The sequence below is a fragment of the Heteronotia binoei genome, chromosome 5, assembly GCF_032191835.1.
Source record: "Heteronotia binoei isolate CCM8104 ecotype False Entrance Well chromosome 5, APGP_CSIRO_Hbin_v1, whole genome shotgun sequence".
Classification (NCBI taxonomy): Eukaryota; Metazoa; Chordata; class Lepidosauria; order Squamata; family Gekkonidae; genus Heteronotia; species Heteronotia binoei.
In genome coordinates this window covers 17,545,061-17,567,978 of record NC_083227.1, presented here as the reverse complement: position 1 = coordinate 17,567,978, position 22,918 = coordinate 17,545,061, and the positions used below count along the sequence as shown (strand labels likewise).

Here is a 22,918-nt window from a genome sequence, read left to right as displayed (position 1 = left end):
AGTGAATATACAGAATTTTCCATCCCCCCCCCCCCTTCCACTCTCCTCTCAACAGGCATTGATTTAGCAAGCTATATAGATCATGGCAGTATGGAACAAGCAGCATGGATCATGGCAGGCACACCTGACAGAATCCTGCTCCTCTCAGTGGGCAGATCCTACAGACACGGGGGGAGCCAGTGGTCGACCTGAGAGAGGGAGACAAAGCCCCTCCAGATGTTTGGAAAACCTCAGAGGACAGGGTGGAAGAGGGCTTGCTGATCACACAGGACCATAACGTCACATGAAGTGAGGACTGTTTTTCCACTGAAGCTCTTTCTAAGAAATTATACGGTTTCTTTACTAAAGGAACTGGTGTCTGTGAAATGATGGCCATTCTCTGAATTAAGGTTTTTCAAAGGCCGCTTTCATTTCCATTTTTCCTTGGAGTGAATTTCCTGGTCCCCACTCAGGCCTTCTTTTTTAGGTTGACTTCTTCTTGGACTGGGATCTCACAGAAACCCCCTCCTCGGCAAGTAACTGGTTTATTCCCCACTCTTACCTCCGTGCATTTCCTCCTGCCTCTGTGGTCCATCTTCATCTTTCAGATTTCCTTCAGCATCTTCATTCTTGACAATTTTCAAAGAGAATCCCTGGAATTCCCCAGCTGTCTCCTCTGCATCTGCTGCTGGAATAAAGAGCGAGTTTCCATCAGCACCCAAGCAAGAAGCTGAGCCATCAGTCAGGCCCTGCTCATGAATGCGTGCGCAAGTCCTCAGTCAGATCGTCTTTCCTCTGAAACTCAGTCATCAGTCACACCTTATCCCTGCCAAGCCCACCTGTACAGCTGAGTTCATATTCTGCCTATTCCTCTCCTCCCTCCCAGTATGTCCTTCAAGAGGGAAAGTGGCAAAGATTCATTTCTCCGCTGTTCCCATTTGATGTGCCATGCAGCTCTTTTGATTCTCTGCTCTTGACAATTACATACAAGAAGTTATCAAGATGTTAGTCTTGTAGCTACACAGAGAGTGTCCTTCTAAATGTGATGAGAGCCAAGGAGCTGGTTTTCAGCCACCCCACAATACAAGTTTGCTATAAGGCAGTGAGAAATCAGGAGCTCATGAAGTGGACCCTACAGTTTAAAAGGGACCCCCTTGGTTTTTGAAGAGGTCCCATTTCTTTGGGGGGGGGAGGTAATGACCAGTGAGAAAAGCGTAGGGCCACCTACACTGAGAGCCATTTTCTTGCTACCTCTGAGCCATTCTCAGCTGTCTATTGTCTAATGCACAACCATGTCTGAATCATCTAGTCATCTCACCTTTTCTAGAAATAGAGAGTCAGCCTATCTCTCTGGAAAGAAGCTTGTCTTTATGGTCAGTAAAAGAGAGCCAGAAAACTGGCTTACTGGGCCTCAAGGTCTTTTTTGTGGACAGAGAGTGTCCTTCTAAATGTGATGAGAGCCAAGGAGCTGGTTTTCAGCCACCCCACAATACAAGTTTGCTATAAGGCAGTGAGAAATCAGGAGCTCATGAAGTGGACCCTACAGTTTAAAAGGGACCCCCTTGGTTTTTGAAGAGGTCCCATTTCTTTGGGGGGGGGAGGTAATGACCAGTGAGAAAAGCGTAGGGCCACCTACACTGAGAGCCATTTTCTTGCTACCTCTGAGCCATTCTCAGCTGTCTATTGTCTAATGCACAACCATGTCTGAATCATCTAGTCATCTCACCTTTTCTAGAAATAGAGAGTCAGCCTATCTCTCTGGAAAGAAGCTTGTCTTTATGGTCAGTAAAAGAGAGCCAGAAAACTGGCTTACTGGGCCTCAAGGTCTTTTTTGTGGACAGAGAGTGTCCTTCTAAATGTGATGAGAGCCAAGGAGCTGGTTTTCAGCCACCCCACAATACAAGTTTGCTATAAGGCAGTGAGAAATCAGGAGCTCATGAAGTGGACCCTACAGTTTAAAAGGGACCCCCTTGGTTTTTGAAGAGGTCCCATTTCTTTGGGGGGGGGAGGTAATGACCAGTGAGAAAAGCGTAGGGCCACCTACACTGAGAGCCATTTTCTTGCTACCTCTGAGCCATTCTCAGCTGTCTATTGTCTAATGCACAACCATGTCTGAATCATCTAGTCATCTCACCTTTTCTAGAAATAGAGAGTCAGCCTATCTCTCTGGAAAGAAGCTTGTCTTTATGGTCAGTAAAAGAGAGCCAGAAAACTGGCTTACTGGGCCTCAAGGTCTTTTTTGTGGACAGAGAGTGTCCTTCTAAATGTGATGAGAGCCAAGGAGCTGGTTTTCAGCCACCCCACAATACAAGTTTGCTATAAGGCAGTGAGAAATCAGGAGCTCATGAAGTGGACCCTACAGTTTAAAAGGGACCCCCTTGGTTTTTGAAGAGGTCCCATTTCTTTGGGGGGGGGAGGTAATGACCAGTGAGAAAAGCGTAGGGCCACCTACACTGAGAGCCATTTTCTTGCTACCTCTGAGCCATTCTCAGCTGTCTATTGTCTAATGCACAACCATGTCTGAATCATCTAGTCATCTCACCTTTTCTAGAAATAGAGAGTCAGCCTATCTCTCTGGAAAGAAGCTTGTCTTTATGGTCAGTAAAAGAGAGCCAGAAAACTGGCTTACTGGGCCTCAAGGTCTTTTTGTGGTTACAAACTGCCACAGTTAGAAGAAGCCCCTCTGGAGGTTCTTCCTAGAGGAAAATTCAGTGCTGAAAAGTCCAGATATGACCCCAGAAGAGTCTGTCCTGTTCCATCTTCCCCAAACCTTTGCAATACACTGAGCATGCAAATACACACAGCATCATAAGAAGATATTGGATTTATATCCCACCCTCCACTCCGAGTCTCAGAGCAGCTCACAATCTCCTTTATCTTCCTCCCCCACCACAGACACCCTGTGAGGTGGGTGGGGCTGAGAGGGCTCTCACAGCAGCTGCCCTTTCAAGGACAACCTCTGCCAGGGCTATGGCTGACCCAAGGCCATTCCAGCAGGTGCAAGTGGAGGAATGGGGAATCAAACCTGGTTCTCCCAGATAAGAGTCCGCACACTTAACCACTACACCAAACTGGCTCTCCATAGTGATGGAAAGGGAGCATGGGGAACTTAGTTTGGCCGCACAGGGCGGTCACCCTTGTCATCCCTCTTCCCTAGCGATGGGGGAGACAGTGCTGGATATCCTCAGAGAAACCTGGGCATCAGGGCAAGCTGATTGGACAGGTATACATGTTTGTCTCTGTTTGTGTGTTTGTTTTTATGAGACAGATACTTTCCTGCCTGAAGGAGGCAGGAAGAAATTAGTCCCTTGCCTCTTGGGGAGATGGGAGGTAGCTACAGGACTTTCCTATCCTGTTCTGGCTCAACCAACTATGCTTCAACTGAGAACTTAACTCTGGGTTTGCTGGGTTGACACGGTCAGTGGGAATCTCTTCAATAGTGATGATTCCACTCTCTTGGGGTAAGGACTGATCCCCGCCACCACAACAGATGGTGCTCTGTGGTTTGGCTGAAGCTGGTTCTCCTTGGGTTGCAGAATTAACTGGTGGGACTACCCACTGCAGGTCACCCCTGCAAGGTAGAAGAACAGCTCCGAAGAAAGCACTCAAACCCATCTCCAACTAAGGAACGAAGACATACAGAAGACCACAGTAGGAGAGGACTGATGTTCTTTTGGCCTTGTCCAGCAAGCCTGTTCTTATGTAAATCCCTCCTCCCTGGAATGTCCTTTATTTAAGGAGAGTGCAGCCCCTCAACATCCACAGCTGTGCTCAGACACAGAAGGAGCTCCCAAATCTCCACATCCCATGCCCAGAAGGCCTCCCTTCCTCCTTACCCACCAAACTTGATCATTCTACCAAACCAAGAGTTGCCTAGAAGGGGAGAGGAAAGATCCCCTGCTATTCCTTGCCCATTCCCTTGACATAACCATGAAGGATACTCACTAGCAGGCAGCTCATGTGGGAGAGAAAGAGTCTCCTGAGATCTTCCTGAGAAACTCTCCAGCCATTTTTCAGTCACAAAACCTTCATTGTTCTCCATTATAGTCTCTCTTACATTCCTGGCTTCTTTGGCAGAGAGGTAGAGAGACACACAAAGTAGTCATTCTTATATGAAGGAAGGAAAGAAATGCAAGGAAGAGGACACATTCGTACTGAAGGATGGATGGGACCCTGGCCAAAATCAAAGCCATAAAACTCAACACGATGGATCCCTTCCTGACCACAGGCAGAGAGGATGGCTGAGGGGCATGTGGTAGAGTTTGGCCAATGAGAAATCCGAATCTGGCCCCTTCCAGAGTATTTCTGAGGGCCTCTCAGCCCTGCCTTGGCCACAGGCCAGGGCACCCTTTGTGGCTTGGCTGATGGCCATTGGCCACAACGCTGGCCTCAGCTGCCCCGGACCAGCCAGGGGGCTGGGGATGCTCGCTCCAGCCACACTGAAAGAAGCTTTCACTGCCACCCTACATCCTGGAAGCCCCCAGTGGAGGGCGAGTACCTTGGCAGGCCTCACAACAACATACTGCTGTTCAGTATTTTGATCCATGCAACATCCCAATGCAGCAACTGGCACCTGTGAAAGTTCCTTACTCAGAGAGGCCGCATTCCCATAGTTCTCCAACATGATCTCCCTATACAGAGTTTTTTGGTCCGGATCCAGCAGGGCCCACTCAGCCTTGGTGAAATTCACAGCCACCTGAAAGAAAAAGCAGATTCCCTTGTCACAGATTATGCCAGGCAGAGACAACACTCTCAATGGATGGGAGCACTGCAGGATGCAGAACCTGCATTGTATGAAGGCAGTGGTATTCAGAGCCTCACTTGCTCAGACAGCTGGAGTAAAGGAGAATGCAGTGGGGCGTGACTGTCCCCCTTCATCCCCCCCCTTACCTGGACCAAAGGGGGAGCAGACATTTGCACTCCACTGGAAAGGTGACAGCTTGACGACATCTCTTCACTGACTGCAAGGGAGGCAAAATTGGAAGGGTGAATTTTTGCCTCGACTCTGTATTTTGTTAAATGTATAGTGCTTTTTAATAAACTATGGGAGAGGTTGGAAGAGAAGCATCAGACTTGGAGGATATGAGACTTGACGTTCTGTACTACAAATGGGGTTCCAGGATGTCTGCTGATGCTCTGACTTCACATCCAAGTATTCGGCCAGACAAGACATCAACAGGACATCACATCCACCCCATGCTCCACCCTCAAATATCATGGCAGGGAGCATGCCATGGCCTTGCATCCCTAGTCCAGTATCCTTTCTGACAGGGGCCAGCCAAAAGCCCCTGGAAAGCAGAGGCTGAGAAGGCCAACTATTGGCCTCTGGCAATGGGTTTTCAGACATAGGCTTCCCCAGAACATGTGTGGGTTTGTGTTTGTGTTTTTATGTGTGTTATGAGCCATCAAATCAGGCTTTATGAGGACCACTCAGTTACTCAAAGTAAGAGATGATTGGGGTGGTGTGCCATTGCCTGCCATGGCAAAGTAACCCTGGACATCTTTGGTGGTCTCTCATCCAAGTCTGAACCAGGGTTGATCCTGCTTAGCTTCTGAGACCTGATGAGATCAGGCCATTGACTCTCACAGCAATATGGAGGATCCATTTATTCACCATGGCTAATAGCTCCACCCACAGTTTTCTTCCAGCCACCATGAGTACCTCTAACAGCTGGTGAAAGTGAAATACAAATAATTCAATTCATTTAAATAAAATACAGTGACCTTCCATGAAACTGTCTATGCTCCCTTCAAGTGAACAGCCATTACTACCTCCTGTGCCAATAAGTCCCAGGAATTGATTCTGCGTAATGGCTGTATTTTCTTTTTTTCCTGCCCCAAACCTTCCACCCAACGACTAGGTGCCCCAATCCCATTGGGCAGGAGGCACCTTTACTATTTGACAAAGCACCTTGGGCATGCTTCTGGGCCTGCACACTCTGACTTTCCTCGTACGGAGTTCCGTCTACCTCAGAATACTTCACTTCCATCTTTACAGCTGGTCTCAACACCTGAAACAACAGTAAGGGAGGCTAGTAAGAGAAGAAATGGAAGAGACTGAGGATCCTGCCCCACTCACAGAGTCCACAGGGCCAAGAATCAGGGTTGGGTTTTCTTCACAGCCTAGTGAATTCTCTCAAGGTAGAAACACCTGACAGGGAAGCCTTATGATAAGGTCCTTGCTGGAACTGAGCAAAGCAAACACCCTCACCTGCTCTGCCTGCCTCTTCTCCTCAGCTTGATTCAGAAGGAAACCTTCGGCCAGGTCCACTGCCTGGGAACTGGTCTCTGGCTCACATCCTTTCACCCAGCACTGCATTTCCTGGGGCAGGATGGCCAGGAACTGCTCCAGGATCACCAGGTCCAGGATCTGCTTTTTGGTGCGCTTCTCAGGCTCCAGCCAGTGCCTGCAAAGTCCATGCAGTTGGCTGCAAACTTCTCGGGGTCCATCTGCCTCATGGTAGCAGAACTGCCGGAAGCATTGGTTGCGTTCATTTGCAGTCATCATATCCTGAGAAAGGATCTCTGGCACAGCTCTTTCCCAGGATTCAACACCCCTCCCAGCCTGGGTGGGTTGGGGACTTTCCCTTGATCTCTTGCCTATTCCAGCTCCTTCTGGGTCCTCTTCTTCCATCTGCTTCCGCCTCTCTTGGGGACTGTGGAAATATACTGTTGCTCTCGTGGCTACAAAGAGGAAAGGAAATCAAAAAGGCAGAAAGAAACCAAAAGAGAATGGAGCTACATCACCAACCCTGGTTAAAAGAAACTGAAGGACTGGCCCAATGGATCAGAAGGAGTGTCATTGTTTGCAGTTTGTGGATCATCCTGCTATATCAAGGTTTGTTAGATATGGCTGTTTAGCCCTTCAGGAAAGCAAACTATTTGGCTCTTTAAACGTGTGTTCTGGATGATGTCATCTTGGCTTTAGATTACTTGGGAATCACTCTGTCCTAGGGGCTACATCTCAGTGTAAACTGGAAACTGGGATAAAGTGACTATTAGCGGCTTCTGCATTGCTGATATCTCCTCAAGAGGTTGGAAAGCTTAGGCAATAGCTGTGTCCAAGCACCCAGCAGAGGGGATGGGACGGGTCGTCCAGCTCTCCAGATCAGGGCAGAAGGGTTGCCTGGATGGACCAGAGCACAGGGAGGCAGTGAACCTCCAGTCTCCAATGTTGATATATTTATTTCCTTCACTATCTGTCTTCCCCCGTAATGAAACCCAATCAAATAGTAACCATAAGAACCAAGCTTGTTATTCCTGTTTGGTCCTGGAATCTGTTAAACACCTTCATCTCATCGGATAGTAACTGGCTGCTCACCCTCTATCTATAGTTATGAACTGGCTACTTCCATTCCGATGTACCTGAAGCAGCCTGCACCCACAGAAAAGCTTATACTGTGAATAAAACTTGGTTGGTCTTAAAGGTGCGGCTGAATTCGAAGCTTGTTCTTCTGCTTCAGACCAAAACGGCTTCTCACCTGAATCTATACAGAGAGCCAACATTCCTCTTTTGTAAGATTTAAGGGCTTATCCCTCTTCCCCCCGTCTTACTTGTGAGTAAACCTTCCCAGGATCCGGCTGCACGGCTTACTTACATGTTTGAAGCCCCTCCAGTCCTCTTTGGCGATTCAGAAGCAACCTCGTCCACGCTTCCTCCCAAAACAGACAGGAAAAAAGCCTCTCCGCTTCCCCGGTCCTACCCTAGTCTGGCCTCTCTAGCAAACAGCTCTGTTGGTTTAACTCTTTCAGTGCTGCAGGCGAAGCAAAAATGCTTTTTGTCCCTTTTCCGAGGAGCAGCGCCCAAATCTGGACAGAACGGATTTCAGCCAGGCTGGCCCCCCTGGTCAGTGGGACTGCTCGGGAGTAACTTCAGAGGGCTTGTTCGCTAGGGTATCAGTGCTGTTCAACCATCTCAGAAAACGGGATGGTTGAATAGGAAAAAAAAAAACCCACACATTTTCTTTAACCGTCTCACTTAGGGGTGCTGTCTTCTCCAGATGGACTCGTGAGGATTCCCTGGAATTACAGCTCATCTCCAGACTACACAGCTAAGTTCCCCTTCTGGAGGACGGACTTGGTTGTCTCCCGGCAGGAGACTGGCAACTCCCCACTCTGAACTCCCCCATCTGCAAAGGCCAAGCTGTGTATCAGACAATGAGTTTTGTGGTAAAGCAAAGGCTCTTGGGAGGCTGTGTGTATTCCCATTCTTTGTCATAGTGCTGCTTTGAAGACACGCTAGGCTAGGCTGGAATTCTGAAGGCTGAACCACGAAAATCATGAAGGGAAACATGTAGCAGTTGAAGAGAGATATGTGGAATAATACAGAATAACATTTTTGATTGAGTCTTAAAAGTAACATGAGGAAAATCAGCCGAGGGGCATTGATACAGATAGTCAGAATGAAGGTGCCAATGGTTTGGATTATTAAAATTATGATTGTATCAAGAGAAAGGGTATTTCAGGTTCTTGCAAAAAAAAAAAAGTATGTCTTCCTGGCTTGACTGCTAGGGGCCTTTCTCTGCCCAGAAATAAAAAGTTTAACCATTTATTTCTGGATCCCTTTATACCAAACCGGGGAGAAAATGGATGCTTTGGCATAGGGGTGGCCAAACTTGTTTAAGGTAAGAGCCACATAGATGTTTGAGAGCTGCAAGACAGAGGAAAGAAGGAAGGAAAATAGAGAGAGGAGAAAGAAAGCAACTTTAAATGCATTCTCCAAGTCACCAGCTGGTTTGGGTTGGAGAAGTGATTTAAAGAGAGAGAAATGCCTTCTCCAAGTCGACTGAGGAGGCAGTGGGTGCTTCATGAGCCACACAATATGTGTGAAAGAGCCACATGTGCCTCCTGAACCACAGTTTGGCTATCCCTGCTTTGGCGGGTGGACTCTCTATACCACTGAGGTTTCTGTCCTCTCCAGGCTCCATTCCTAAATCTCCAGGAGTTTGTCAACCTGAAGCTGGCAACCCTCCCACTCCCACCCCCACCAGTGGCCACAGAGAACATAGCAACTTCACTCGCCACTTCCAGTATCTTTGGCCAGCCACCTGCAGTTGCCAACTCCTGGGTTGGAAACACCTGAAAATCGGTGGGGGTGGAGGGTTGGGATGCAGGGGTTTGGGGTGAGTGGGACCTCCATGGGGTCTAATGCCATGGAATTCACCCTGCCAAGTAGCCATTTCTGTTGCTGGGGAGACTTGCAGACCCCACTGGGAGACTCATAGATACACACAACCATCAGGTTACAGTGACAAGATAACAAATATAACAAGAAACAAGTTCCTATTAAAAGTCCAAATGAAATGTGTCTGTTTCTAATTCCTGATATGACTCAATGAGGATGTCTTCTTGACATGAAATGTTCTTTCGGCATGCAAGCTGTGAAATAATTCCTTGGAACTCCCTGGACAGGCCGTCGACTTCCGTTGCACCTGTTTCAAAGCCTTTATCAACAAGGGATGTTCCACCTTGTTTCTAAAATATGAAAAGGAAAACCTCATCCCAACCAATATATTATCTATACTGCTAAATGCAGCATACAATACAAATAGTGCACAACCAACATGCTTACTCAAATAATCAATATCACTGATTTACACACAATTCTCATAGGGATCTGAAGTCTCCAAAAGACTGATGGGCGGGGGGAAAGCAGCACGCCAACTCACAGCTCTGCAGCAGCTTGTGTGAAAATGGAGAGAAGCACAAGGAGCAAAAGGGCTCTCCACCCGGAACAAGCCTAGTGTGAAATCGGCCAATCTCTCACTTATGGCTCATGCTCTAAAATGGCTCAAAGTGGCAGCACACTCCAAGCTAAAGAGTATAAGAAACCATAATTAAAAGCACCTGTATTCCTTATTAAAGGACCCTTCTGCAACGTGCATAGCAAAGAGCTGGAACATTAACATTAATACAAAACAAGATCCATATGATAGTTCAGACCAAGGATTAATCCAATATGGGACTTATACATCTATCCATTATACATGTTTACAAAACAGGATAAATTCATACAGTTATTCAAACCATAGGGTGACACAGTATTAAACTTATAAATCCATTTGCATTCCTCCTGAAGTAATTTAGTGTGTATGTCCTCAGAGTTGCACCACATTTCATGTTTATGTAAAACCAAAAAAAACAAAGCTGTCAAATGCATGTGATTTCCCCAAAAATGGCTGACAAGAGAAGCATCATAAATTTTGTTCTTAATGTGACTTCAGTGTTCCAAAACACGGTGGGATATTATTAGGGACTTGTTTCTCTTTATTGTTCATTGTATACTTGTTATATTTATTTTGTCACTATAACCTGTCACTATAACCTGATGGTTGTATGTATCTATGAACTTTGAGTGACTTCTCTCATTTGTATTTTCACTACTGGGAGACTAGCAACTGTACCTGAGCCTCCCCTTCAAACATCGCAACCCTTTCCATCCCTGATTTTTGGCTCCCTTGTGCAAATCCCCCCTCCCTGCCCCACCCAGAAGCAGGCTGTAGCTTCAGATATACCCCCGCCCATACAAAAAAAAACGTCTCCCCCCTCTCACTGGCTCCTCTGCACCAAGAGATAATTTGGGACAGAGAAACAGTACACAATAGTACCGCAGAAAACATGAGATGCATTACAGACACTCAAGAACAATTTTTTACAAATGAAAATGCAGAACACTTGCACCTTAATTAACCCATTTCAGGCCAAAATCCCTAGTGAACAGGCCAGAATGAGTATTAAACAAACCATAGTACTGCAGAAAACAATGGGATTAGCTTGAGGCGGTGATTTAAGCCCCAAACTACAACCGGACAGTTGGGAGGGGGGTTTGGCGATGAGAAGATCCTGCTGCCTGCCTCTCCCACCCAGTCCTCTGCTGTTCTCCCCTCCTGAAATCTGGCCAAGAAGTCCTTTCCACAGCATTCCCTTAGGCCATCCCTGCCTTTTGATGGGGACCTTCAGGTGCTGGGCAACCTGACATTTATTGAAGGTAGTATGGTGGACAATGACATCCAGTTATTACATTCTTGGCACTTTATGGACTCTGAAGAATTGTAGAGACATTTTTTGCACAAATGTTGGATTTTTGTGAGCTTACTGCCGTTTGAAATCCATTCCATTGTCACAATGCTTGTTTGACATTAAAGGCTTCTTTATTGATTCAATACAATTAATATAAGTTGAAAATAGTTCAAGTACTGTATAAGTTAATTTTCATGGGGTTTTTGCTTCTTGCGATAGTCCTTTTCTGTAATTCCCTCTGTGATTTCAACCTCCATGTGGTGCCTGGAGAATTCCTGCTATTACAGTGGATCTCCAGGATACAAAGGTCAGTTCCTTTGGAGAAAATGGTTGCTTTGTATGGTAGACTCCATGGCATTATACCATCCTGAGATGCAACCCCCCAAATCTCCAGGTATAACCCAACATACAGCCACTCTAGCCAAGGTGTTGTTATGCATGTAGTGAGAACGCACTTGCTCCCAAACATGATCGTGGTTGTTTGGAACTCTTGAGAGGGAAAACTTCCATTCCACCTCTCACTGCTAGTTTGAAGTAGGGTTACCAGATATTTAAAAAGAAAGAGAAACACGGAGGCACCCCCCCTCCCTGTGCAAACAGCATGACGCACACTGTTTGCACGGGGCGGGGAGGGGGAAGCACCCAGAAAAAGTGCGAAGCAGCAACCAGACATTTAAACATCCAGTATTTTTTTCATTCCCCCCGCCCCCGAGAAAATACTGAACTGTACAGGTGAATTTCTGACATCTGGCAACCTTAGTTGGAAGAGGAAGATTGAAAATAGCACCTTAACAGTCACTAGTTCCAATGGCTATACAGTTTACAAATAACTAACTCATTCTCTTTCCAGCTTTTTGTGTGCTCTGTAAGGAAATCATGAAGCCCAAACCTCTGTCATGAAGTCCAAAGCTCTGGGCCCACAGAGCTTCCTTCTGGAATCTTCTTCTCTCAGTACAACTTGCTGGAAATATGTCAAAAGCTAGCAAGGCTGGCGTTTGTGGTGGAGCCTCCTTCTTTGATGTGCCCACACTGTGTCATATTGTTTTGAAAATTGGGGGCTATGCTGAAAATGGATACCAGATATAAAAAAAACAGCTACTCCAGAATCCCAGATACCCACAGATCAATTCTCCATTATACCTTAAGGGATTTGGTCTCCATAGGGTATAATGGAGTGCCCAGCAGACATTTCCCTCCCCTGCTTCTTTCTGATAGCTCTGAAGTGGGGGGAGAGCCTCCAAACCGGGGGATCCCTTGCCCCCAACTGGGGATTGAGCAACACACAGAGAATCACACCAAAAGGTGACAAGCGTAAACCCTAAGGTTCTGTGATAACCAGCTTCTATATCACTTAACACAATTTTTGATCCTTATAAACCTCTTTATATTCTCTGAAACATTCTCACAAAACATTGTTCCAAATCATACACTGATAAATAGAACACCCTTAGTGAACAAAGAGGAAGAACATAGGCTTTAAAAGTTCAGAGTAAACTGTCTCATAAGAATACAATTCTGTCCTTCCGTATATTAAAGGGAATCCTCGGTCCGCTTGCTCCTAAGGAGACCCAACGATGTCTCTTGAAGATTCAGCTTGAGATGTACACAGCCCAACACAGCTACGAGGTTGTACTTTGTTTTCCCCGTTTCACCAAAGGCTTTGACCAGCTTTTTACAATTTCATCAGAGCACAGGCAAGATTCCAACTCTTCTCCTTCAGAACATTCTCAACTTAGGCAAGACTTATTTTGAAAGTTGAGAATGTTCTGATGGAGAAGAGTTGGAATCTTGCCTGTGCTCTGATGAAATTGTAAAAAGCTGGTCAAAGCCTTTGGTGAAACGGGGAAAACAAAGTACAATCTCATCACTGTGTTGGGCTGTGTACATCTAAAGCTGAATCTTCAAGAGACATCGTCGGGTCTCCTCAGGAGCAAGCGGACCGAGGATTCCCTTTAATATATGGAAGGACGGAACTTTATTCTTATGAGACAGTTTACTCTGAACTTTTAAAGCCTATGTTCTTCCTTTTTGTTCACTAAGGGTGTTCTATTTATCAGTATATGATTTGGAATAATGTTTTGTGAGAATGTTTCAAAGAATATAAAGAGGTTTATGATCAAAAATTGTGTTAAGAGATATAGAGGCTAGTCATCATAGAACCTTAGGGTTTACTCTTGCCACCCAACTGGGGATTGGCAACCTTAAAGCATTAAACAAAGAATAGTACTACTAAAAACAGTAAGGTGCATTAAAGGCGCTCCAGAATAATATTCTGGAAATCAAAATACAAAGATATCATGCATTTATTAACCCTTTATAGTCCAAAAATGCCTCTGAAACACCAGGGGAGGGCCGGAAAGCTCATTAAACAAATCATAGTACTGCTGAAAACAATGAGATGCATTAAAGGCACTCAAATATTTTGGAACTGAAATGGATAGAAATAGTAGCAGGCCAAAATGCCTACAGAACATGTGTGTAATATCTGTTCATGTCTTGAGGCTCTCAAACATCTGCAGTTTATTCTCCTCAGTGTGGGTTTGTTGATGTTGTTGAAGAGCACCACTCTGACTGAATCTCTTCCCACACTTTGAGCATTCAAAAGGATTCTCCCCTGTGTGGGTTATTTGATGACGTTGTAGAGTGCTACTGTGCCTGAATCTCTTCCCACATTCTGAGCATTCAAAGGGCTTCTCCCCTGTGTGGGTTCGTTGATGCTCTTGAAGACCGTCACTCCGACGGAATCTCTTTCCACATTCTGAGCATTCAAAAGGCTTCTCTCCTGTGTGGGTTCGTTGATGCTCTTGAAAATGGCCATTCTGGCTGAATTTCTTCCCACACTCTGAGCATTCATAGGGCTTCTCCCCTGAGTGGGTTACTTGATGGTTCTGAAGATAGCTCCTCCGAATGAATCTCTTTCCACACTCTGAGCATTCAAAAGGCTTTTCCCCTGTGTGGGTTCGTTGATGCTGTTTAAGAGTGCCACTGTGCATGAATCTCTTCCCACACTCTGAACATTCAAAAAGCTTCTCCCCTGTGTTGGTCTGTTGATGCTGCTGAAAACTGCCACTGAGACTCAATCTCTTCTCATACTCTGAGCAATCAAAGGGCTTCTCTGCTGTGTGGGTTCGTTGATGGTTTTGAAGAGTGTCACGCCGACGGAATCTCTTCCCACACTGTGAGCATTCAAAGGGCTTCTCCCCTGAGTGGATTACTCGATGGTTCTGAAGATGGCTCCTCTGGTTGAATCTCTTTCCACACTCTGAACATTCAAAAGGTTTCTCCCCTGAGTGAGTTCGTTGATGATCTTGAAGAGTGGTACTCCGACGGAATCTCTTCCCGCAGTCTGAGCATTCAAAAGGCTTCTCCCCTGTGTGGGTTCGTTGATGTTCTTTAAGATGGCCACTGGAACTGAATTTCTTTCCACACTCTAAGCATTCAAAGGGCTTCTCCTCTGAGTGGGTTCTTAGATGTCTTCGAAGGCTATTGGAACTGAATCTCTTCCCACACTCAGAGCATTCAAAAGGCTTCTCATCTATGTGGGTTTGTTGATGTTCTTTAAAATGGCCACTAGAACTGAATCTCTTCCTACACTCTGTGCATTCAAAGGGCTTCTCCCCTCTGTGGTCCTTTTGGTGCACAATCAGATGTGATCTATATCTGAAGTACTGTCCACAATTAAAACATCTATGCATGCTCATTATGCTGGGTTTTGGGAAGTGTACATTATGCTTTCTTCCAGCAGAGAACACCATTCCAGTCTCTGAGCAGATAAAGTGCTTCTCTCCTGAATGGATCATTTGTTGCTGAACAAGGTCTTCATTCTGGATTTCATCTGGTGATAAACGATGCTGTACCTCATCTTCCTCGTTCTGCTGATCATTCCCTGTTGGAATAAAGAGATGTCCTTTAAGAATCCATGCAAGGAAATCTAATCTGCACCTGAAATTTCATCTAGACTCCAAATATTTCAGTGTCTTCTTTCTTCTGTACATTGGAGCATACAAGAATAAAGGTAAAGGTAGTCCCCTGCGCAAGCACTGAATGGTTACTGACCCATGGGGTGATGTCACATCACAACATATTCTTGGCAAGAGTATTTATGATGTAGTTTGCCATTGCCTTTCCTAGTCATCTACACTTTAACCCAGCAAGCTGGGTACTCATTTTACCGACCTCAGAAGGATGGAAGACTGAGTCAGCCTTGAGCCGGCTACCTGAGCCTGGCTCCTGCCGGGATTAAACTCAGGTGATGAGCAGAGCTTGGACTGCAGTACTACAGCTTTGCCACTCTGCCGACGCTTTCAAAGTAGATTCCGACTATTCCATCAAGCCTCCTGCACCAGAGATGCTTGTGTGATGTCTTAGATGGGTAGATGAGGGAGGGACGGTGGCTCAGTGGTAGAGCATCTGCTTGGGAAGCAGAAGGTCCCAGGTTCGATCCCTGGCATCTCCAAAAAAGGTTCCAGGCAAAAAGGGGTGAAAAACCTCAGCTTGAGACCCTGGAGAGCCGCTGCCAGTCTGAGTAGACAATACTGACTTTGTTGGACCAAGGGTCTGATTCAGTATAAGGCAGCTTCATATGTTCATATGTTCATGATAGAGTTTGGCCAATTAGAAATCCTAATCTGGCCCCTTCCAGAATATTTCTTGAGGGCCTCTCAGCCCTGCCTTGGCCACAGGCCAGGGCACCCTTTGTGGCTTGGCTGATGGCCATTGGCCACAACGCTGGCCTCAGCTGCCCCTGGACAGCCAGGGGACTGGGGATGCTCGCTCCAGCCACACTGAATGTCGCTTTCACTGCCACCCTACATCCTAGAAGCCCCCAGTGGAGGGCAAGTACTTTGGCAGGCCTCACAACCACATACTGCTGTTCAATATTTTGATTCCTGCATAATCTCAATGGCAGCAATTGGCACCAGTGAAAGATCCTTACCCAGACAGGCCACATTCCCATAGTTCTCCAACATGATCTCCCTATACAGAGTTTTTTGGCCTGGATCCAGCAAGGCCCACTCAGCCTCAGTGAAATTCACGGCCACCTGCAGGAAAAAGCAGATTCCCTTGTCAGAGGTCATGCCGGGCAGAGACAACAGTCTTGACAGAGAGAGGCATTCTGGGAGGGTGCAGGATGCAGAGCTTGCTATGTGTGAAGAGAGTGGCATTCTGAGCCGCACTTGCTTGGACAATATCAGAAGGATAGGGAGGAAAGGTTTGGTGGCTCTGTATGTCAGAGAGGGTATACAGTCCAGTAAGACTGAGAAGATAAGAGAATTAGATTTGCTTCTGGAAATGCTTTGGGTTTTCATAGTGAGCCCAAAAGGAAGCTTAACTCTGGGAGTTTGTTATTGCTCACCATATCAAAAGATAGAGGATGATTATAAAATGATGAAAGAATTAAGAGATAGCGGCTAGATGTAAAAACTATGTCATAATAGGTGATTTTAACTACCTGCACATTGATTGGGTCAATATATGTTCAGTTTGGGAGAAAGAGAATAAGTTTCTAGACACTCTCAATGACTGTGCTATGGAGCAGATGGTCACAGAATCTTCCAGGGGAGAGGTGATCCTGGACTTGGTCCGAAGTAATGCCCAAAACCTGGTGAGAGATGTAAAAATTATTGCACCGCTTGGGAGCAGTGACCATAATGTTGATTTCACCATTTGTATAAGTAGGGAGCAGCCCAAAAAGACTAATACAACCACTTTTAACTTTAAAAGGGGTTACTTCTCTGAGATGAGGAAGCATGTGAACGGAAAACTGGAAGGAAAAGTAAATAGGGTCAAAACCCTTGGGGAAGCTTGGAGACTATTTAAAACTACAATCCTAGAAGGTCAGATAAAATATATAACACAAGTCAGGAAAGACACAAATAACAAACCAAATAATGGAAGCTGTAAAAGACAAGGATTCCTTTAAGCGGTGGAAAGCTAGTCCAAGGGATCTGTCTGAGGGATCTGTTGAGACTGGGCGAGTGGGCATCAACATAGCAAATGAGGTTCAATGTGGCCAAGTGCAAAGTAATGCACATTGGGGTCAAAAATCCTAGCTATAAATACAAGTTGGTGGGGTGTGAATTAGCAGAGACTGACCAAGAGAAAGATCTTAGGGTCATGGTAGATAACTCACTGAAAATGTTGAGATAGTGTGCCACTGCAATAAAAAGGTGAACACTATGCTGGGAATTATTAGGAAAGGAATGGAAAACAAATCAGCCAGCATCATAATGCCCCTGTATAAATCGATAGTGTGGCCTCATTTGGAGTACTGTGTACAATTCTGGTCACCACAACTCAAAAAAAGATATAGCATTGGAAAAAGTCCAGAAAAGGGCAACTAGAATGATTAAAGGGTTGGGATACTTTTCCTATGAAAGGTTAAAATGCTTGGGGCTCTTTAGCTTGGAGAAATGTCAACAGAGGGGTGACATGATAGAGACGGTATAGAGGTTTATGAATGGGATAGAGAAAGATTATGCATGGATAGAGAACTTTTCTCCCTTTCTCACAATACAAGAACTTGTGGGAACCCAATGAAATTGATGAACAGTTGGGTTAGAATGGATAAAAAGAAGTACTTCTTCACCCAAAGGGTGATTAACACATGGAATTCACTGCCACAGGAGGTGGTGGCACCTACAAGCATAGCCAGCTTCAAGCGGGGATTGGATAAACATATGGAGCAGAGGTCTATCAGTGGCTATTAGCCACAGTGTATTGATGGAAGTCTCTGTCTGGGGCAGTGATGGTCTGTATTCTTGGTGCTTGGAGGTGGGGGGCAATGGGAAGGCTTCTAGTGTCCTGGCCCCATTGCACCTGGTTTTTTTGGCCACTGAGTGCTCGACTGGATGGGCCATTGGCCTGATCCAACATGATTCTCTTATGTTCTTATGACAGCTGGAGCAAGGGTGTCCCTGAGAAAGAAGCAGGGCTCAGCTGTCCCCAATTCACACACACCCTACCTGGACAAGAGGGGGAGCAGAAATTTGCACTCCACTGGAAAGATGATGGCTTGACGACATCTCTTCACTGCCTGCAAGGGAGGCAAAATTGGAAGGGTGAATTTTAGCCTCAGCTCTATATTTTGTCAAATGTGTAATGCTTTTTAATAAACTATGGGAGAGGTGGAAGAGAAGCATCAGGTAATCAACAGACTTGGAGGACATAAGACGATATTCTGTACTACCAATGGGGTTCCAGGGCGTCTGCTGACTTCACATCCAGGTATTCAGCCAGACAAGACATCAACAGGACATCACATCCACCCCATGCTCCACCCTCAAACATCATGGTGGGGGGCAGGACATGGTCTGGCATCTCTAGTCAACTACTCTCTGATGGTGGCTGGCCAAAAGCCCCTGGAAAGCCCTTAAAGCAGAGGCTGAAAAGCCCAACTATTGGCCTCTGGCAATGGGTTTTCAGATATATGCTTCCCCAGAACATGGGTGTGCGTTTGTGTTTATTCTTGAAGTTTGTGTGTCTATTCTTGATTTGGTTGGTCTCCCATGTCGGCACTGTCATCTGTGCTATAAAATGGAATAATATCTGCCATCTCTATGGAATAACATCTCATCATGATGTGAGACAGCCAGGCTGGGCAATATTGTGACGATATGGAAAATTTCCTGAGAGCTGTTGAGTTGTTCGTTTATAAAATGTTTTTCATTGTATTTTATTGTTTTATTATATGTTGTACTCTGCCCTGAGCCCTACAGGGAATGGGCAGAATAGAAATATACTAAATAAATAAAGTGTGTATAAAGAACCATCAAATCAGAACTGACCTATAAGAACCCCTCAGTTATTCAAAGCAAGAGCTGATCGGGGTGGTGTGCCATTGCCTGCCTCTGCATGGCAACCCCAGACATCTTTGGTGGTCTCTCATCCAAGTCTGAACCGGGGTTGACCCTGCTTAGCTTCCAAGATCTGATGAGATCAGGCTAGCCTAGCCCATCCAACTCACAGGAACACAGAGATTTCATTTATTCACTATGGCTAACAGTTGCACACACATTTGTCTTCCTCTCCTTTTTTTGAGACACCTTCAGCCCCTCTAACAGAAGGAAAGTGAAACACAAACATTTTAATTCATATAAAAAAGAACATAATGGCCTTCCATGAATCTGTCTAAGCTCTCTTCAAGTGAACGGCCATTACTACATTTTGGGCCACTAAGTCCCAAAAATCGATTCTGTGTAGTGAGCAGAGGTATTTCTTTTTTTCTTCTGCCCCAAATCTTCCACTCAAGAAGTTGACTAGGTGCCCAGATCCCATCTGGACAGGAGGCTCCTTTACCACATGACAGGGCATCTTGGGCATGCTTCTGGGCCTGCGCTCTCTGACTTTCCTCTGACAGAGCTCCTTCTGCCTCAGAGAACGTCGCTTCCATCTTTACAGCTGGTCCCCACATCTGAAATAGCAGGAAGGGAGACTAGTAAGAGAAGAAATGGAAGAGGCTGAGGAGATGGATCCTGCCTCACTCCCAGACTCCTCATCCCTGCATTCAGCAGTAAAGCTGGTTCAACCACAGGGTCAAGAATCAGGGTTGGGTTTTCTTCCCAGCCTAGTGGATTCTCTCAAGGTAGAAATATCTGGGAGGGAAGCCTTAAGATAAGGTCCCTGCTGGAACTGAATGAAGGAAACCCCCTCACCTGCTCTGCCTGCCTCTTCTCCTCTGCCTGACTCAGGAGGAAGCCTTCAGCCAGGGCCACTGCCTGCGAACTGGACTCCGGCTCACATTCTCTCACCCAGCGCTGCATTTCCTGGGGCAGGATGGCCAGGAACTGCTCCAGAATCACCAGGTCCAGGATCTGTTTCTTGGTGTGCCTCTCAGGCTCCAGCCAGTGCCTGCAAAGTCCATGGAGATGGCTGCAAGCCTCTCGGGGTCCATCGGCCTCATGGTAGTGGAATTGCCGGAAGCATCGGTTGCGTCCATCTGCAGTCATCGTGTCCTGTGACAGGATTTCTGGCACAGCTCTTTCCCAGGATTCAACAGCCTGCGAGGGATGAGGACTTTCCCTTGATCTCTTGCCAACTCCAGGTCCTTACGGTTCCTCTTCCATCTCCCTCCTCTTCTCTTGGGGACTATGGAAATATACCATTACTGTCATGGCTACAAAGAGGAAAATAAATCAAAAGGGCAGAAAGAAACCACAAGAGAATGGAGCTACATCATCAACCCCTGTTAAAAGAAACTGGTGGATCAGAAGGAGTGCCATTGTTGCAGTTTGTGGATCAAGATTAGCATCATTCTGCTGTATCAAGCTTTGTTACATATGGCAGTCTGGCCCTTCAGGAGGGCCAGCCTGTCCATTAGGCAGCCCTGGGCAGCTGCCTAGGGTGCAGCCTGGGGGGGGGGGTTATGCTGATTTTGGCCCTCCCACCCACCCTCACCTCCTCAGCGAGAAAAATAGGTGAATGGGACAGCAACATGACGCTGCTCCTGTGCTTCGGAGCATGTACACCACCCCACAAGAGAAACAAGGTCTGAGGGGCGGACACTGCAGGCACGTGCCACCCCATAATTTGCCAGTTTAAAGGTTTGCTGATCCATTGATCTGTTGCAAAGATCGCAAACCAAAAACCTTATCTTAGGGAGGGGGGAGAGAGGGAAATGTTTGCAGGAGAAACCCATTTCTTTCCACAACTTTTGCAAAGGGATCTCTCAGTCTTTCCCAGTTCTTCCCTTGCAGGAGTTATTATTATTATTATTATAGTTATTTGGCCACCAAATGAGAAGGGAGCACTCCCTGGAGAAGACCCTGATGCTGGGCAAGACAGAAGGCAAAAGAAGAAGGGGACGGCAAAAGATGAGATGGCTGGACAGCATTACTGATGTAACAGGAATGTGAGCGAACTTCGGAGCATGGTGGAAGATGAGAGGGGCTGGCGTGACTTGGTCCATGGGGTTGCAAACAGTCAGACTCAACTGTGTGACTGAACAACATGACCCATGCATTAGTAAGCCTATTTTAAACTTCTTTGTTGTTCTACAGAACCGGGGGGGGGGTGTGTGTGTCCAACCTCCCCAATCTCTCCCTCCCCAATTAATATGGAAGAAAAACCAAACATATTGTCTTCTCTCTACTGTCGTTAAAATCCCTTTGCAGGCTTTTAAATTGCTCAGGCTGGAGGAAAGCTGATGAAATTGACTGCGCAACATGGCCACCCACCCGCATACTTCTGTCTCTCTTTAATTCAATAGTGACAATACCTCTTCCCCCACTGCCAACTATTTTAGTTATTGGACTTGAATTTACAGCCTCTCAACATGATTCTTTTTGGGGGGAAGAACGCAGGGAAGCGATTTTTTTAATGGTAGGTTTTATATGGGGAAGATATTCCCTGCCCTTCCCCATGTCAGGGGGAAGAAAGGACAATTCTCCATCCCAGTTTCCTGGTGCTCATTTTCTTCTTAAAGGCGGCTGGTGAAATTGATTTCTTCATGGTGGGGGGAAGCTGGTATTGGCTAGACTATGTGTGTGTTGGGGACGATTGACATTTCCTCTCTTTCTCCCTTGCCACTAAACCCTGGAGCATAAATTATTTTCTCTCCCTCCCCCCCCCCCCCCCCAATCTGTCTACTGTAGTTAAGGCCCATTTTATAACTTCAATTTCTCCCCTGGTTGGAAGGAGGGCAGATCTTGACCACCATGGAGGCATTTTAAAGGTAGGGGAAAAGATGAAGAGCACAAATGAATCCTTCTCCCCTAGGGTAGCCAACCCCCCCCCCCCCACGTTTGGAGGCCCTCCCCCTGCTTCAGGGTCATCAGAAAGCAGGGCGGGGGAGCTGTCTGCTGGGCACTCCATTATGCCCTATGAGACCGATTCCCTAGGGCATAAGAGAAAATTGATCTGTAGGTATCTGGGGCTCTAGGTGGGGGCTGTTTTTTGAGGTAGAGGCACCAAATAGGCAGCCCAGCATCCGATGTCTCGCCTTAAAAGACCTTCCAAGTTTCAAAATGACTGGACCCAAAAGAAGGTGCCCCTATCCTTTCTTGTTTCCAGTAGAGGGAAGGCATTTAAAAGGTGTGTGGTTCCTTTAAATGTGATGGCCAGAACTCCCTTTGGAGTTCAGTCACGCTCGTCACAACCTTGCTCCTGGCTCCACCCCTAATGTCTCCTGGCCCCACCCCCAAAGTCCCCAGATATTTTTTGAATTGGACCTGGCAACCCTATTCTCTCCCAAGAAAAAGGAGGAGGGGAAGCTTAAAAATAGAGCAGCCGCTCTCGCAGACAAATGCACGCTCACTGGCTGCAGGCACGTTCCGGCCGCCAGCTGGCGAGGGCTCTGCTAGGCCAGCGGCTTCTTCCCTCGCCCGCCCCAAGAGCTACCATCGGGGCTGGCGGGGGGGGAGAGCTTTATCCCCTCCAGCCTCTGACCCTCTTGGGTTTCTCTTTCTCTAGATGGGGCAGGCCCGGCGCTAGGACCTCGGGCGTCCCAGGCCAGCACCTGCCCTCGCCGCACCCCCGCCCTGGGGAGGACAGGCGCCGCAGTAGGGGAGGGTTGCACGGGCTCCAGGCAAGCCGCGCCTGCGCAGTGCTCTTTTGCGCCTCCGGGAGCGCATTGCGCAGGGACCCGAGAGGGGGCTGCAGGTGATCCTTGCCGAAGCCCCGGCCTGCTCCTGCCCTGAGCAGCGGGGCGGGCTTGGAAGAGAGCAGGCGCCATCCCGCTGCTCTCAGCTTCCCGGGCTGCAAGTGGTCGCCAAACAGTCTTTCCCCGTCTTACTTGCGAGGAAACCTTCCCAGGATGTCGGCTTTTCTCCGGTGTTACCTGCCTGAAGCGCCTCCTGTCCTCTTGGGCGATTCAGAAGCAAAGCCCTCCTCGTCCACCACCCCAAACAGAGAGGAAAAGAGCCTCTCCACTTTCCCGCCCCTCCCTCGCTTGGTCTCTCTAGCAAGCAGCTTTGTTGATTTA

At 46.9% G+C, this 22,918-nt stretch overlaps 2 protein-coding genes across 2 annotated transcripts; both read right to left on the bottom strand.

The window, feature by feature from the left end:
- Positions 1-144: 144 nt before the first annotated feature.
- Positions 145-7,690, bottom strand: LOC132571776 (zinc finger protein 483-like). Its single transcript, XM_060238569.1, has 8 exons — positions 7,578-7,690; positions 6,191-6,663; positions 5,891-5,990; positions 4,870-4,940; positions 4,570-4,675; positions 3,925-4,044; positions 542-664; positions 145-188 (listed from the first exon to the last, which is right to left on the bottom strand). Exons 2-8 carry the CDS (start codon positions 6,611-6,613, stop codon positions 145-147), a joined length of 987 nt encoding a protein of 328 aa, XP_060094552.1. The 5' UTR covers positions 6,614-6,663; positions 7,578-7,690.
- Positions 7,691-11,110: 3,420 nt separating this feature from the next.
- On the bottom strand, positions 11,111-22,887 carry LOC132571082 (zinc finger protein 883-like). The gene is made up of 6 exons (XM_060237753.1): positions 22,775-22,887; positions 19,653-20,085; positions 19,297-19,411; positions 17,964-18,034; positions 15,935-16,040; positions 11,111-14,884 (listed from the first exon to the last, which is right to left on the bottom strand). The coding sequence occupies exons 2-6, from the start codon at positions 19,944-19,946 to the stop codon at positions 13,488-13,490; spliced, it is 1,983 nt and encodes a 660-aa protein (XP_060093736.1). The 5' UTR covers positions 19,947-20,085; positions 22,775-22,887; the 3' UTR covers positions 11,111-13,487.
- Positions 22,888-22,918: the final 31 nt, after the last annotated feature.

What these genes read in the sequence shown, in the direction of transcription:
- LOC132571082 (XM_060237753.1), bottom strand. Translation starts at nt 19,946, where the DNA reads ATGACTGCAGATGGACGCAACCGATGCTTCCGGCAATTCCACTACCAT. An exon ending in AGAAGAGGCAGGCAGAGCAG is followed by an intron (nt 19,412 to 19,652) that starts GTGAGGGGGTTT and finishes CTGCTATTTCAG; the next exon opens with ATGTGGGGACCAGCTGTAAA. An exon ending in CTGCTCCCCCTCTTGTCCAG is followed by an intron (nt 16,041 to 17,963) that starts GTAGGGTGTGTG and finishes TTTTTCCTGCAG; the next exon opens with GTGGCCGTGAATTTCACTGA.
- LOC132571776 (XM_060238569.1), bottom strand. Translation starts at nt 6,613, where the DNA reads ATGGAAGAAGAGGACCCAGAAGGAGCTGGAATAGGCAAGAGATCAAGG. An exon ending in CTGCTCCCCCTTTGGTCCAG is followed by an intron (nt 4,676 to 4,869) that starts GTAAGGGGGGGG and finishes TTTTTCTTTCAG; the next exon opens with GTGGCTGTGAATTTCACCAA. An exon ending in CCCACATGAGCTGCCTGCTA is followed by an intron (nt 665 to 3,924) that starts GTGAGTATCCTT and finishes TTATTCCAGCAG; the next exon opens with CAGATGCAGAGGAGACAGCT.